Genomic DNA, 17,324 nt, shown 5'->3' on the forward strand with positions numbered 1-17,324 from the left:
GACGACTTCCGGTGTAGGTGATGGTGCTCCCTGAGCGCCAAACAGGCGACCATGCTGAGGCACCTGCTTCACGCGTTGATGCACCAGACGAAATTGGTGGAAAGGTTGTCCGAGACGTGGCTGATTCGCCGGGCCGCGCAGCTCACCGTGTACGCCGTGAACAAGGCCCGACTGTCCGTAAAAGGCCTCGAAACTCGATTGAGAGACATTCCAGACAAACATCGAGACCACCCGCCCGCCATGAAACCCAAAGGCAAAGGTGGTGGTCACGGGCACACGTAACCAGGTGAGTGGGGTTGCCTTACACCTCTGCCGCACTACGTTCGACCTCAAACCCCAGAAAATGCAAACCGTGACCTTGAACCGTGACATTACATACACGTGTGTACATTGTCGAGGCTCATGGAAGGGAACACGAACAATGGAGTACAGGTGAGATTAAGGTGAGAGGGAGGAATGGGAATGGGGTCATTTTGGGGTAGAAGGGATCACGAGTATGGATAACCCGAGGTCATGGTGAACAGCTGACAGAACAGCTTGAAGCCCTCAAGAGAAGAATGACGGTGAACAGACTGGGAAAGTTGGTTCCACAGGTGAGAGAAAACAGGTGAGCAGTGAGCCTGGATTTTGGGAATTTAACAACAAGGGAATTAACCGACAGACCATGTACACCCTGCAGAAACCTGAGAGGGACGTAACCAATAGAGGGACAGAGTTTGCAAGACGAAAAATGAGGCAGTAGGATACAGAGAGGCTGCCAATCTGTCTGCGATGTGAGAGTGATAGGCCTAGACACTCAGCTTGTAACGGAAGATCCGATGATTGAGGGCCTAACTTCGCACGGCATCAACAAGGGCAAGGTGTGGTGAGGCAGGTGCACCATTCCAAAGGGGAGAGCAGTACTCCATCAACCTGCGAATGAAGGCCTTGAAGGTTGTCAAGAGTTCAGATTGGCCAAGGAAAGACCTTGCACAATGGAAGATGTCCAGTTGGCAGCTATCTTGGGAATACGGTCTGCCCAAGAATGATGGCTGTTAGTGAGGCCCAAATGTTTGAGCGACTAAACCTCTTCAAGTGCTTTGTTTATGAAATACATGGGAGGGTTTTCCAGATCTGGTCTCACCCCACTGCTCTGTCTGCAATATGTCCCCTCCCCCCCCCCAATCCCATATTTCCGCAAGGTGCTCAAGGTCCGCCAGCAAAACTACCAAAATCACTACTCGGTACTCACCTTCACCTTTGGAATAAACTCCCACACTCTCTTCCCTCCAGGTCTTCAAAACAGCTGTCCACCACCACCTCTTATCTTCCCCCATCCAAAACCACAATCTTTTCTACACCCCTCAATCCACCCCAAACCCATTTTAAAATTCCCTTCCTTCCTTCCTTCCTTCCTGAAAGTTCCCCGTCATGTAAGGTCCTGAAAGTCCCTGTGGTGTCCATCTTGTGCACCCCATGTCCCCTGTCCCATCCCTCTCCCTTCCACAGATTTCCTCATGTCTCTGTTCCCCACTGTTTTGTCCTTCCCTCTACCACCCCCCCTTGTGCGTCGTGTGTTAGCACTCTTACAAGCCTCGACAATGGACACAAAAAAAATAAAAGATGGTGTTTGAGAGACTGTCTATGATTTGTCAGGTCTGAAAGACATTTCCAAGTGTTGGACCAGCTCCTAGTTACATATATCAAGGTCTGCAGAGAGCGAAGAGACTGCTGTCTGCCTGTCTGAAGGATGAGAAATGACACGGCAGAGGGTGGAATCATCAGCAAAGGAAGACAGGATTTTCCAGGGAATCAGAGATTTTTTACTTATCCGTATGCAACCTCTGGCTGCTTAGCTGCATCATTTTCTGGGAGTGCAGCTGATGCAGTGCCTCCTGTTTACCAGTAAGCTGGTACTCATTTTGCCGACCTCAGAAGGATGATAGGCCGAGTCAACCAACTTGGTGTTAATTCAACGTATGATGCTAAGTTTCAAATTTTTCCAATCAGCGGTTTGAGATACTGTATAATGCTAAAAAAAAAAATTTGCGTTTAATCCAATATGACTATCATATCACGTGACAATTTGATGTCATAATTGCAATTAAAATATCCTCCAGGGTGAGGGGGGTGAAGGAGGTCACTCCTCTGAAAATTGTCAATTGGACAAATGGTTGTTGAGAAAAAAAAAAAAAAGAGTAAAAAGGGTCAAACAATAATAAGCTATACTAATAATAATCATAATCATGAAAATTATTTCAACAAAATGGTTAATTTGTCTTTTCTATATTCTCATTATAAAGCTTTGTTGAAAATTTGCTTACAAAAGCTCAAATGGTGGTAATTTATGGCCCGGACAGATTGATAGCAGAAAACAGAAGTGATTGCAAAAGCCCGTCTCCCGCTGCGCGGGGAACGGTCTCATAATGGACGCATGTACAGATGTCTGAGAAACATAATGCCTCCAACCTTCGGCTGAGGATGCATTAAAAAAAAACATGAACCACGTACACAATATAACGGAACAAGAACATTGCGTAGCTAGAAGAGAGCTGGAGGATCACTAGTGACCGTTTGCTTTTTAAACTAACCCTTTGGAGAGAAATGTAGAGACGACCTACCGCTACTGCTGCTTCTGATACTACTACAATTATTCCCACCTTCTTGCGGGGTCAGCTGGAGATCGTTTTTGACCCAAGTCTTTCACAAACCTTCAGGCCAGGCCTGACATTCAAGTATAGTTGATTTGGGCAGTATTTTGTACAGGATGCGAGTGATAACTCACCGACTTCACAAAAGACTCCGTGGGATATTTACCATTCACCAACTATTACTAGCAGACGAGACACCATAAGATACCGAGCTTAACATCGGATTAAGGGATTGAACACTTTTGTTAGTGCAACCACCTGCCATCGAAACACCATTCCAAGTTTATAGTCAGGTCGGGGATGAAACTTAGGTGAGACAGCTCAAAGGTAAGTGCATGACCTCTGCATCATCCTGTGGGACTATGCTGCCCAGTCATCAGGGTAGCTCCCGAAGCTCTGCAATGTGCACGGCTTCATGTTCGCACAAAAGACCAATTTCAGACTACAGGAGTTCAGAATAAGGAACCAGAGAAAATGTTTTGGGGCACAAGTGTACATGGAAATACTTCCACAGAAATAACATTGAAAACAATTTCCATTTTGCATGCAATGTGGAACATGTGCCTCAGACAGGATGGTGCAGAGGCAAGTTGTCCAGTGTGGGTTCGATCCCCGATCTGACTGTAAACTATCGGACGGGTGTTTCATCACAAAGTACACCACCGCCCTTTGGATGGACGTTAAGCTGGGTATCACAGCTGCTCGGATTAGTTGATGGGCATTAATGATCCCACATTGTTTTTTGTTAAGAGCAGGCGAGTCATCATCAGCACCCTCAACAACTTACAAGTTCCTGCTCTGATTTCCCGTATCTTAGTGGTGACCTTTCCAGGGTTGTAAACCTAGCCAGGAATCTGCTTCAGCAAAACCATCACTTTGTGTAGAGCACGCATGGTACATTAATTATTAAATTCTTGAACAGTAAGTATGCAATGTATCGGACTGAGTATTCCACCCCCCCCGCCCCATTGTCTCCCTCCTCTTGCGGTCCCCACGGGATTCAATTTGCAGATCGTATGTGCCTGTGCGGAACGGACTCTGAAGGAAAGTCTGCTGAGGTCTACAGGATTCCTCTCGATTGCGGTGCAAACGTCCTGGGACTTGCTGGGAGGCACAAGGATCTTCTTTGTTGCAGAATCTCAGTGTACATTAGCAGAAACTTGACACAAAAAATGAAATCAGCAAGTTGTTTATTAACATCTCCAAAGTTAATCATTTGTCCAGAAATGGCCAGCCTCAGACACAATTGACCACTTTGATAATTATTTAAACACTGTGGATTAATCAAGGGACACAAGTGTACATGAGTAGACACAAGTGTACAAGTAATCAAGGAAAGAGTAGCTGCTGTACTTGTGGCACTCGACATCCCTGCACTCTCGATACTGGACATACAGCATACCATACGCATCTACCTTTACATGTATCGGGTTATGATGGACGTTTTACAAACGCTTTAGAAAGTTCAAACAGCATTGTATCATGAATATGTTGCCAATCAATATAAAAAATGTCCATAACAGCTGAACTGTGCAAAGATCGTCCTTCCACGTGTGAGATTGCCTCTTCTGTACTTCAAATGATTTCTCTAAAGTGTGGTTTCTATTCCACCCTGCTATCTTTTCCACATTCTTAAACTCTATTAATGCATCTTTCCTTGTGTCTCTTCAAAAAGTCCCTTCATGCAAGATGAGGGAGGGAATGGGGGTGGGGGGGGGGGGGAGAAGACTTTATGTAACAGTCACATGAAACTTGCTTCATCAGTTTGGCTATCTCACAGCTATGACCCCAAGTGTGATAATGGGGAATGGATTTACCCGAATAGACGAAGTTCTCCCAGTTTACTCGAAGTTAGCAATACAAGGTACTTCCAGCTGAATCACCAATTTTTGCCATTTCTGGCAAGATAGTTCCGAACCATCCTTGGATGCTACGTCGTGTTAATCATTGCCCTCTAATGGTTGATGGGTGAGACAACCCTTGCCATTTGGGTGATGAGTGCCAATGATTTATGGTTGTTATTGTGGCTGCAGAAACGTTTCCTTTTTGTTCAGTTGCACAATATTATTGGAGAGGTCCGTACTTTTAATAAGCAATCGCCAATTGATGTCTTCCTTCACTTGGATTGCGGGTTTGAATTCAACATTGCAGTTACATCCTGTCCTTCTCAGAGTACATTCCACCGAGACAAAAAACTAAGCATATTTTGGCAATCTGCTGCACTGGACTGTTGGAACAAAGTAGAAATAACAGGAACCAAGAAAAAAAAATTTAACATGACATGATATTGAGGCACGAGCATGTCACATCATTACCTCCGCCACCGAAGGTGAAGGAGGTTGTTGTTTTCACCCCTTTCTGTCTATCTGTTTGTCTGTTATGCCTCATGTTGGCATAATGCTGAGTGGTGGGCTTGGTATCGTAGGATCCCAATTTCAAATCCCGCTCGGCAGTTGAATCAATACCAGGTGGGATTGACTCTGCATGTAATCCTTCCAAGGTCGACAAAATGAGTGCTAGCATGCTGGTATCCTGTGTCAGAGTGGCGACCCATCCAGGATTGTGCCCAATAGCCCAGGAGACTGCTTAGGCAACACCAACGGTCTGCACAGAGTATGGTCCCAATGGATAGATGGAAGTTTTGTCTGTGTGCAGGATATTTCAAAAAGTTGTGGGCGGATTCTGATGACACATTGGGTGTGTGACGAGGAAGAATCGATTAAATTTTGGTGAAGATCTGAATCTGGATACATGCGAGAATTATTTAATTTTTAAGTGATTCTTCACCATTGAGAGATGGGGCCAAAAATGATATATGGCATGATATTTCAAAAATGTATTGGGCCTGATATGTTCTTGTGGATCAGGCATTGTGGGGCGGAGGTATGTGCTCTTCCGAGTGCCCTTCGAGTTTGGAATGTTTCTAAATGCCGCATTTCGGTTGAAGAAAAGTGAAGAGGTGATCGCACCTCCTCAAAGCAGTGACATTAATGCAACACAAATCATCATTAAGTGAGTTTTGGTAACATTTCTTCTCCAAGTGCCGACAAATATATTCACAGTTCATTGTGCTTCAGACCTGTAGTCGTGAGGCGACTGCTCAGACTCTGCAAATGCTTCTTTGCCTGAATGGTTAAAAAGGCAAATGAAACACGTCACAAGATCATCGTAGATTTCCTGTCCAAATTTGGTTTTTCGAAGTCAAGCATAAAGTTCAATTCAAACGACCTTGGCGGTTAACTTGTGGATAGGAAGTGTGCACAATTCCAACACTATTTCTGTTTTGCGTTTGTAAAGAATTTGCAATTCTTGCAGCCTTACCTTGTAAGCCAAGTCTCGTGTCTGTTCAAGAAGAGTCATGTGCTTCTCCTGCAAGATAGCAGCCGATTCGCTTTGCTGGCTCATTCGCAGCTTCTCGCCAGTGAGCTGAAGCCGCTGCACCATGTGGCTTCGTTTATCCATTAGATTCTCCAGTTTGGATAACTCGTTCTAAAAGCCACAAAGAGAGAAAAAGTATTTCAATTTAAGTCCCACAGTATCTGTATGCCACTTCAATTCCTCATCATCATCATCGTTTTACAGCCGTTTCCATGCTTGCATGTGTAAGCTGTGGTTCACCTAATGGCTGCTTTCCAGGCTGCAATCCCTTGCTCGCCCTCTTATTGGGCCTTTAACTCCAAGATCATCTCTCAGCAACACATCACATGTTTTCCTCGGACGGCTTCGAGCTCTCCTTCCATTCACATTCATATTTATACACCTCTTCACACAACTACCCACCCACATCCTTTCCACATGTCCAAACCATCTCAACCTACCCCTGTGGATAACCTCACTAATGCTTACTATAACTAACCTATCTCTTAATTCCACATTTGGTTTCCTATCCTTCAGTGTCACATTACACATCCACCTCACCATTCTCATTTCATTTCGTTCATACCTCCGTTCATCCTCCTTTTTGATCGCCCATGTTTCACTGCCATACAACATCACACTGCTAAAGCAAGCTGCATTACGTTTTCCCTTTAATCGGCGAGAGGTCCCTTTTGATATCAATAGGGGTAACAACTCCCTAAACTTCCTCCAGCCACTTCTAATTCTTGCATTCACTGCAATTCAATCTGAGCATATTCTTAGGTGGGACATTAAACTTGATCAACCATCCATCTGAACCATTAACCCCAAACTCTAATGATTATGGAGACAAAGCAAAGAGACTTCTTTATTCGCTGTATTTTAAAAACATGGTGCAGGTCAGGTGGGAGATGCAGAAGGTACATGGAATGGAAGGAGGCCTTTTGGGAAGCATGGGCTGAAGATGAGTATGGAGAAGACTGAGGTGATGTGGGTCAGGCCGCAGGGAAAAGAAATGAAAATCAGGTTAGAGGGGAGGGGGATCAGACAGGGAAATAGGTTTGAGGATCTGGGGAGAAGTGACCAGGGATGGTAAGTCTGAGGCAGAGGTACGGAGAAGGATTCAGGTGGGTGTGAATGCATGTTCGAGGGTGGAGGGAGTAATGGTAGATAGATAAAGATATTATGGCCCAGGGTTCGAGGTTCACCATGAAGGGAAGCACTCGAGTTCCTCCCGAACTCCCAGTCCTGAGGCCACCAGCCATTGATAACTCTGCAGCCCAGTGGGTTGTGAAGCAACCATGACCGCCAATTGGTACTACTAATCCTGGCAGGGTGTCACTACTTCGCCTGGGTACCTTACCTTTCGACGGCCGCACCAAGCGAACTTTGTGCCCTCAACACACACTCAGATTACTGCGGAGCAATACAGGCTAACGAGCAAATCATGTGGGGTCGAACTTCCTGGTTAACGCTATGTGCGGACTACACTGGACCAATGGAATGAAAACACTACGAACTGGGTATTCACAATAATAAGCAAGTTTATTTTCAGCAAGGGTGAGGAAAGGTATGTGGGTAAGAAGCAAGGGATTTATTAAAGCAAGGATTGGTGAGGTGCGGCAAAAGAAATACAAACACAAGAGACAGTGCAGAGTTACCCCAATCCTCAAACTTCTACAATCTCAATTACATTAACAAAACAGGCATCAGAATTATTCCCAGAAGAAATTAGAAAGTAAGAAGAAAGAGAAAATATGAGGTGGTTTGGCAACCTCTGTTTAGCAGGCACGGTCGACGGAGCAATGCAAACACAGTTGCTGAGGAGGGAGAAAGGGGGAGGAAAAATGAGGGTCTCTTTGGTGCGTAATCAGGGGAAGTGCGGTAAGTGGTGCAGTGAATGGCAAGTGATGCACAGAGAGGAAGGTGTCAAGATGTGGATCAAGGGGGGGTTAGAAATAAAAGAACGTGTGAGAATATAAAACACATACAGACCTCTTTACACTTGACTTTGGGACTGTCGAAACTGCGCCCGGTCTGGCGTCTGGCTCATGCTTGTTCCGCTCCATGGGCTCCATTCCACCCACTCAGTTGTTCATCTTCCCATGACCCAAATAATGCGCCGCCAGAGAACTGAGCCCTTCTTTATAATCCCATGGTGGAGGTGGTGCTTGGGAGTGGATCATGCAGAGCGATGGGTGTTTTCCAGTGCTCTCAGTGGTGTACAAGACAATTAACTCGGCGCTAGCTCCGCACATGCGAAGATTCGGCAGCGGAAATGGCCTCAGTCGTTCTGCGCTCTGCCACGCAATCCATCTCCAACATTAACATGGTGCTGGGGTATTTAGTTGAGCTATCCTGTCATGAACGAGCTGGACACCCAATGAGGGCCATAATTGGGCAGAGAGCTTGGGCTATCCACATGACCTCAAACAGATTCTTGCACCCCAAATTAGACACTGGATCATCCAGACCCGAGTATCCACTATGGTGCGTTGGGCTCCCTCGTCTCTTGCCAGTCCAGAGGGAGGTGGTGAACGTTGATGGTGATGGTGGTTAAGTGATGGCAGTGCCGGTGCAGCATAGTGGTTGTAGTGTGGCAATTTGTGATGGAGGTCGTTGGTCATTCGTTATGGCTGTTAATGGTGAAGGTAAGTGAGCTTGGGTTGTGGTCTGATGGTGTGGTTATTTTTCTAAAAGTGTTGTGGTGGTATATGAAATGCCACCACGCTGGCGTTTGAGTCCGGTGAGATCTGACATGTAACGTCTGTGGGATAATGGCACGCGATTTGTATGGGAAAAAATGGCACGCATATGCAACTGACTTGCCTCTGTTGCTACGGTCCTTGGTGTGCATACATTCCTGAAGGAAGGAGAGGTTCGTGTGTGTGCCGCAAAGCAAAATAATGTAAAGAATAAAAGGGTGAACAATGGAAAGAAAAACACTACCTGAAGCCCACACAGTGCATATTGTCCCATTAAGCCGGATTACACATAAGGGAAGGGCTATCTACAATGAATACTAATTAAATAACTGTCTCGGGAACTGCTACATGTTGTGTGCCATTGCCTTGGGGGAGTGCCAGTTTCGCAGAACTGTAACAGTATTAAGGATATTGAAAGAGAAGGTTCTAATGTGTGTAATGCCAGCCGACCTTTACAATCTGGAAAGTGTCACTGACGGCGAGACAACAACAGAGGCTGCAGGTTTGCGAGAACAACTGGGTCAGGAGGATTGTGGGAGGAAAGAGCGTGTATAGAAGGAGAATGGTGTACAGATGAGTTTGACGGGGAGATTGGTGAAATGCCGGCTGAGATGGGCTGGGCACCTGATGCGGATGGGGGAAGAAAGAATGGCAAAGAGAGTGGATAGTTTGAGGGAACAAGGTAGGAGGAAAAGAGATAGACCGCAGTTAGGAGGGGAGGATTGTGTGAGGAGGGATATCATTAAGATGGGGATGGTCGGAGAGTGGAGGGAGTTGGCTGAGGACAGAGGGAAGTGGAGGAGTGTCATGGTCAAGGCAGGGCAGAAGCTTGGTGTCATTATCACTCACACCTCACCCCTTATAAAAGGAAGAGGAGGAGAAGAAGAAGGAGGAGCAGGCCGAGAGCTTGAGAAACCCAGGTGCTCTGAAAAGGGAAGGTGTGGATTGGGGGATCCTCTGGCCTTTTGCATGCAGTTGCGTGCATGGAAATAAAAATAAATATTCACATACCGCACATATTCAAGTTTTAGCTATTTTGACGACCACCCAAGACCCTTGTTGTAATTGAATACCCTCTCCTTATATTCCTTTAATGCGACAAATTTCTTCACAAGCAGGGGTATAGTGCTGCCGGAGTGTACCAAAGTGCCACTCCGGCACCTCAATCCATCTGAAGTGGAGCTGTTTTAATCACCTATTCTTCACGAAGGACATCGTGGGATCTTTAACATTCACCAACTTATGCCGGCAGACGGGACAAAAAACTGGGACGCCCAGTTTAACATCCACCCGAGGGACCGCACACACTGATGCTTCACCCTGCCTGCGAGACACCAGGATGACAGTATATAGCTGGGTCGAGATTCAAACCCAGGCTCGATGACTCAGAAGCATGCGTATGTGCCTCGAGGCCATCCTGCCAGCCACCATTGTCAAGTTGACTGTGAAGACCACCACTTTAAAACAGTCTTCTGTTATTTGGCAGCTAAACAAAAGTATGTGCAACTCATGAAAAAAGGCAAAAATTACTTATTGTAAACTAATAAACTCAAATGACATCACACGTTTCACAGCCTTTTTCACTTTGGCCATGCAATGCACAAACAACAAACACTTGAGGAATCAAATCCGAAAAGGCATCAAATTGTTTCCCTGCTTTTGAAATCAAATTTTAAAAAATTACCCCCGTGTGGGGGTGACGGTCATCTCTTTTATGTTTTTTACTATCATAATCGATGAACCGTTGCCAGATATCTCCTAAAATGACAGACTAGATAGGTTTTGAAAATGGCAACTTTCACAACTTTCGTGACCTCGTGACCTTGACCCTGACCTCGAATCCGGGGAAAAAAATATGTCGTTGGGTATCACTCATCGACCTCTACCCACATACCAAATTTCATCAAGATCGGAAGTAAAAAGTTTACTTTGTACCGGGAGGTGTTTTTGACAATCTTCCAGGTTACGTGGCGGCCAAACGGGACGGAAATTCAAAAATCTGTCCAGTTAGATACATGATAATATTTTTTACTATCATAATCAATAAACAGTTGCCGAATATCTTGTAGAATGGCAGACTGGATAGGTTTTGAAAATGGCGATTTTTATAACTTACGTGACCTCGTGACCTTGACCCTGACCTTAAACCTGGACAAAAGTTATATCGTTGTGCAACACTCATCAACCTCTACCCACATACTAAATTTAATCAAGATAGGAAAGAAAAATTGTTGACGGACGGACGGACATTTGGTCCGGCTTTATTAGGTCATCTCGGTGGAGATGCTCTAAAAATGGAAACATCCCAGTTTTGCAAGTTTCGATATTCTGAGTCAGGCTGCTAGCATTCTATTATATTAAAGTTCCAATAACCTCAGGTTACTGAACGGCATAAAACTAGACAAACACTTTCACCTCAAAAGCTTGCAGGTCAGGTAATGAGAGGTTCATTATTTGGGCCTTCATCCACAGCTCGCGAACACTCGGCTCACGGAACTCTATGGCAAAAAGAGAAACGAAGAACCACCAGCAAGTTCACACATATATATATATATATATATATATATATATATATATATATATATATATATATATATATATATATATATATATATATACATACATATATTGGGATTCGCAAGATATCCGTTATTGTCGGGTTTTCCGTGTGTGTGTGTGTGTGTGTGCGTGCGTGCGTGCGTGCGTGCGTGCGTGCGTGCGTGCATGCTTGCGTGCAACGCGAGGCTCCACAGCACAAACCAGCAAACCAATTTCGATGAAACTTGGCGAACAGGTGCCATATGGATGGGAGTGTGCGCGTTTGAGTTTCGTTGCTAAGCAACCACCCATTGCTATGCAGCGGCCGAAAAACCGCGTTTTAAGAACCCAAACGGTACTGACGTAGCGCGGCTTCTATGATAGGTAGAGCGACCGGACCAACTCCTGCCTATTCCTTGCATCCCCATCTAGTTATCGCGACAGCATAACGTTCCTCTATCTCTCATAGTTTCTGAATGGCAGCCCTCCGAATGCGGAAAGGTGGTGAACCAGGGAATATGTTAAGTGACCTTGACCTCGGAAACCGTCGACGGCGGAACGTTCAAATTCGGTGTATGGATAGAGTTTAATAACTACTACAAAATTGAACCGCAGCATTTTTCCAGATTCTATCACCAAGGGTGTCGGGGCTGAAATACGCAAAATTCGAAAAAATACTTTTTCTCGACCTACGTTCACTATTTTCAATACTTGTCCTACAGTTTTGAATGTGGAGAAACGAGACTTCGGAATTAAACACGTCGAGATATTTAGAAAATTTTACTCGAACCGATTTTTGATTTAGGTTTTATTTTTCAAATGGTAGTCCTGTGAGGAGTGCCAGTTGGCAAAATATGCAATAGGAAATATCTTGCCAGGCAGAGGAACAATTGTATGTGAACCAATACGTCTTGGCAATGAATCTTCGTCGGTGGATCGGTCAGAATGAAAAGCATCGTATCCAGCGCTTCGATCCTAGCGGATCCCTCGCCGCCTACCGGCTTGTGTGTATGTGTGTATGTGTGTATGTGTGTATGTGTGTATGTGTGTGTGTGTGTGTGTGTGTGTGTGTGTGTGTGTGTGTGTGTGTGTGTGTGTGTGTGTGTGTGTGTGTGTGTGTGTGTGTGTGTGTGTACATAACAGATATCCAAGACTAAGTAACCACACCGCTCCAAATTTACTCACTGTTGTCCTTTGTGTAGCCGAGAAATACAAGTTTCCCAAGTCGGGAAAGTCCCTCCTCAACATCATGATTTCTCTGCTGCAATTCCTCCTGCAGAGCCAGGTAGTTGGGAGACACCGTCTGCTCTCCTGATTCCAGCACATTCAAAGGAGCATCTAAGAGAAAGCAAACATACAACATTGAACATAAAACAACAATATCATCAGAGCTTGTGATCAAAATGCAGGTTGTAACTCCAGCAAACTGTACAATACTACTTCAAGCCAGTGAACAAAAGTTACTTCAAAACAACACGATGCATTATGACTGATCTCGCGTCGCGCCATGAAATCCAGAGCAATTGAACAATCTGTGTAACATGGCCTCATTCAACATTGTTATCAAGATTTGGGGGGGAGGGGTTGAGTTGTGAGCAATTTTATAGCCAGTCCACTGCTGTGCACATATTTCCATCCACTTTTGGCAACAACTGGCAGTGTTATCGGTGCTGTGGCCTCTCGTCACCAGGACATATCCAAATACAGTTTATCCAATGCGTTGCAAATTGTTTGCTTGGGGCAAAGGCTAAGTGCACATCACCTGGTCTGAGGCAATAAGACAAGGGAAAAAGAACTGGGTTATATTTATCAGACCCAAGCATACAACACAGATATACAGGCTGTGGAGTGTACGAGGTGCAGCACCTGCACGACATTACCAATTTCAAAAGATTGACAAGGCAGTTTCAGTGAGAATCTGTTTTGTTACAATTTCACAAAAGGTGGTAATGGTGTGCTACAATGACTTGATAACCCTGGATCCTTAACAAGAAAAAGAAAAAAGATGTGCATATCATGTGAATGAACGAGGACTGGGAAATGTACAGGAAGTAAGTACCTTGTGCGAGGCCAGAGAAACCTACAAAGAGGTACCGAGTTAAAACACACTGTTTGCCCGGTGATGTTCTCATCCTGTTGGCATCTTGCAAAATCAAATTTTGTTGTTTTTTTTTTCTATTTTTTTGGTGGCGACCTAAAACACGTTCCTACACCCACAAAGGAATGGGATCAGGGGTTATGTAACGTAACCTTTCACGTTGCTACAAAGACTTAGGCACACTCGAGAGATTAAAAAACAAATTTTTTATTTCAAACATTTCAAAACATTTTTTGGCTGAAACACCCCACGACACTCACTGACGAACTTCTAAAAGTTTGACAAAGATCCGTTTGACCATCTCTGAGAAAAATGGTGACAGACACACAGACAAACATCTCTCTTAAAGTATACATAAACCCCACCAGGTAAAAGGTGTGAAAAAAAAATGCAAAACTAAATGGTGACCACTGACCACATGATCTCTGCCTGCAAGCTGATTGGTTACACTTGTATTTTCTGTTGTAGTTTGCCATATTATAAATGTTTTTTAACAAACAACATGTCGACCACAATTTCGATGGAAATGAGGCCCAACCTTCTCGGATGAAACAATATACCAGCCATGCAAAAGTCTTATTACCTTGGACATCATGATGTCTGTCAGCCTTAACCGAAATAAAATGAACAAAGAGAAGTCCAGAAGAAAAGGGCAAGACATCCAAAGCATAACAAAAGGTCCAATGTCAACACCGTAACAACTTTACGGTGCAGGTTTACCATTCATGTGGGACAGAAACCGTGACAAGGAGCGAAGTTCATCCATCTTCTGCTGCTGGTGCTCAAACTCTTTTCTCAGCCAGTTGAGCTCTTCATGGTCAAATCGATGAGAGTTATGAGCCTAGACAAACATGCCAATTCGTGGGGAAAAACACACACACAATAAACAGATTTTAAAGTATTGTATAATGCAAATACCAACCGCAGCAGTCAACAATAAAAAAATAAAATATACAACACAATCTAAAACCTATAACAGGCCCCATGGTGCTGCAAAAAGAAGCACCGTATACGATTCTTGATGGGATTCCAGTTCATCATTCTCGTATTGATAAGCTACTTGTACCTGTGGTTGTACGTAAACCAAGTCCCGATATCTGAACTGCAGATTACACGAGATTAATTTAAAACCCCTGCAATACTGATACACATCGATGGTAACCCAAAAATAGTTGATTCAACGCTAACACACTACTTACTGTATAATCTAGCCCAACGACCAGCTCAAATAAAACTTTAGAGGTTGGGTTCGTGCATTAAACAATTGCAAAACTGTGTGAAAACACTTCACGAAGACTGTCAAGACCCAAGACTATCAACAACGATGCTCCATGAGGAATAAAGGATGTTATTGTACTATGATGAGTATCTCATTCATAAAACATTTTTAACATCCCTTTTACTTTTTGAAAAAAAAAGGAAATATAAATAAAAACCCAACTCCAATTGAGATTCCTCAATGAGGCACCTATCATTTCAGAAAGACCATTAACATGTCACAATGCTTCCATTGATCACAACGTGTGTGTGTGTGTGTATATATATATATATGTGGAAGGACCTACCCACAAAGAAACTTGGTGGGGGAGACTGTTTCGTCGCCAAGGTACCTGTAGCAAGTCACAGATCTAATCTGTCCACCTCCCTGAGTTAATACTTGGTGGAAGCACCTTTGACAGAAATTACACATGTGAGTCTGTCGGGATAAGTCTCAACAAACTCTGTATACTTTAATTGGGCAATATTTTCCCATTCTTCTGTACAAAACTGTTCAAGCTCAGTCAGGTTGTGTGTGGAGCATTGATGGACAGCAATCATCGTCAAGCCACAGATTTTCCATTGGATTTAGGTTGTGGCTCTGACTGGGCCACTCAAGGACATTTATCTTTTTGTTCCTTAGCCACTCCAGTGTAGCTTTAGCTGTGTGCTTCAGGACATTGTCATGCTTAAAGGTGAACTTCCATCCCAATTTCAACTTTCTTTCAGAGGGCAGCAGGTTTTCCTCTAGGATTTTTCTGTATTTTGCTCCATCCATTTTCCCTTCTATCCTGATAAGTGCCCCAGTCCCTGCTGATGAGAAACATTCCGATAACATGATGCTACCATCACCCTGCTTCACAGTAGTGATGGTGTTCTTTGGGTGATGTGCTGTGTTTGGATTGGCACCAACATAACGTTTTGGATTTAGCCCAAAAAGTTTCATCTTGGTTTCATCAGACAACAAAACATTTTGCCACATGGCTTCAGAATCTCCAGAATGTTTTTTTGCATACCTCAAACAGGACTCAAGGTGGGCTTTTTTGAGTTATGGCTTCCTTTTTGCCACCCTACTGTACAGGCCAGACTTGTGGAGTGCTTGGGATATTGTTGTCACATGTACACAGTGATCAGTCTTTGCCATAAAAGCATGTAGCTCTTCCAAAGTTGCCATTGGCCACTCTGACCAGTCTCCTCCTGCTTGGTCGTCCATTTTGGAGGGAGGGCCTATCTAGGTAGGATCTTAGTGGTACCATATGCCTTCCACTTCTTAATGATTGTCTTGACTGTGCTCTAAGGGATATTCAAGGCCTTTGAAATATTTTTATCCCCATCCCCTGATCTGTGCCTGTCCACAACTTTATCCTTAAGGTCTTTTGAAAGCTCCTTGGTGCTCATGGTTGAGTCTCTGTTGTGAAATGCACTACCCAGTGGAGTAGTCCATGGGCTCAGGCATATATCGGTACCATCTGGGAAACCAAACTTTAGGGCTACTAAGTTATTGGTAGGGACTATATGATTATTTCAATATGTGATAACCATTCCAGAAGAGCAGCTTAGTGAATGTATTTTGCATTTTTACCATTTTACCATTCTGAGATATTGATGTTTTGGGGGAAAATCACACAATGGACTATTGACACATCCCATGAAGGAAATATCATTCAATAACAGCTCAGGATATCCAGATTTGTTTGCCTTTTCACTTTCATTATGCGGAGGGTGGGTACATTCCAGAGATGATAACTACCAATAAGCTGCCAGTTTGCAATGGTTATCACATCAAAATATGATCTATATACATACACCAATTCAAAAATCATAACTAGGATTGGTTTCCTTAGATGGTACCGACAAGTGGAATTTCTGGCCTGGCCCATGGACTAGAGGAAACCTACAGGAACAGCTGATTTTATTCTGAATTCATCAGAATCATTACAATTTAACACAAGTAAGGCCAATTAACTTGGTGTGTTTTTGTGAAGGTGATTGGTTACACTTGAACTAAATTTACAATTGCTATTATAAGGGGGTGGACACTTATCCAACCAAGATATTCTAGCTTTGTATTTTTAATTAATTTTCCGAAATTTGTAGAATCTGTTTTTCATTTGGAAGTTGTGGGTTACAATGTGTAAATAAAGATGGAAAAAGTCTGATTTAATGCAATTTAATTCTAGGCTCTAATGCAACAAAGCGTGAAAATTTTGAAAAGGGTGTAGACTTTCTACAGGCAATGTATATACAGTGAAACCCTCTTAATTGGCGGTCGTTTTAACCAGGAAATCGGCTAATCCACGGGTCCACCATGGACCACAAAATTTAAACATGAAATAGTAGTATTTTTTGGGTGGAATGTGGGTCTTTGATCTCAACCGCGGTCTGAACCGTTGTACAAGTGTGAATACGCGGATGTTGGTGTAAAACACACAATGGCTTGTCAAATCATTGACATATGTTGGCTAACCGCCAACACCTGCTATAATCCACCGTTTAACCCAACAATTGAGTCCTTTTTGACACGCGGTGAGCGAATCTGAGGTGGCGGGGTGTCATAAACTCGCTCTCACCTCTTCTGTATAAAACCTCAGGCCAAATCCATCTCAATCATAACCTTAGACTACTTACTACAGACCACACATTGATTATCCGCGATTCTACGACCATTCTACAGCTTTCTCCATCCTTTTCAAACATTGAAGCTAGCTTCTTCTTCATCTCCCCCCCCCCCCCCGACAT

At 43.9% G+C, this 17,324-nt stretch overlaps 1 protein-coding gene and 1 long non-coding RNA gene across 2 annotated transcripts in view; one reads left to right on the plus strand and one right to left on the minus strand.

The window, feature by feature from the left end:
- On the plus strand, positions 1-4,152 carry LOC147016777 (uncharacterized). The gene is made up of 2 exons (XR_015049183.1): positions 1-286; positions 3,642-4,152. It is a non-coding gene; the product is annotated as an uncharacterized LOC147016777 (long non-coding RNA).
- LRPAP1 (LDL receptor related protein associated protein 1) overlaps positions 3,804-17,324 on the minus strand; it is a 24,455-nt gene continuing 10,934 nt past the window's right edge. Inside the window, exons 4-8 of the mRNA XM_085845773.1 lie at positions 14,049-14,169; positions 12,416-12,568; positions 11,108-11,190; positions 5,952-6,119; positions 3,804-5,755 (exon numbers count right to left, since the gene is read on the minus strand). Of these exons, the coding sequence (XP_085701899.1) occupies positions 5,687-5,755; positions 5,952-6,119; positions 11,108-11,190; positions 12,416-12,568; positions 14,049-14,169 (594 nt within the window). The 3' untranslated portion in view covers positions 3,804-5,686. The remainder of the gene's footprint in view (positions 5,756-5,951; positions 6,120-11,107; positions 11,191-12,415; positions 12,569-14,048; positions 14,170-17,324) is intronic.

Source organism: Eptatretus burgeri, chromosome 11, assembly GCF_056783735.1.
Source record: "Eptatretus burgeri isolate ZD-2024b chromosome 11, Ebu_testis_v1, whole genome shotgun sequence".
In the NCBI taxonomy this organism is placed as follows: Eukaryota; Metazoa; Chordata; class Myxini; order Myxiniformes; family Myxinidae; genus Eptatretus; species Eptatretus burgeri.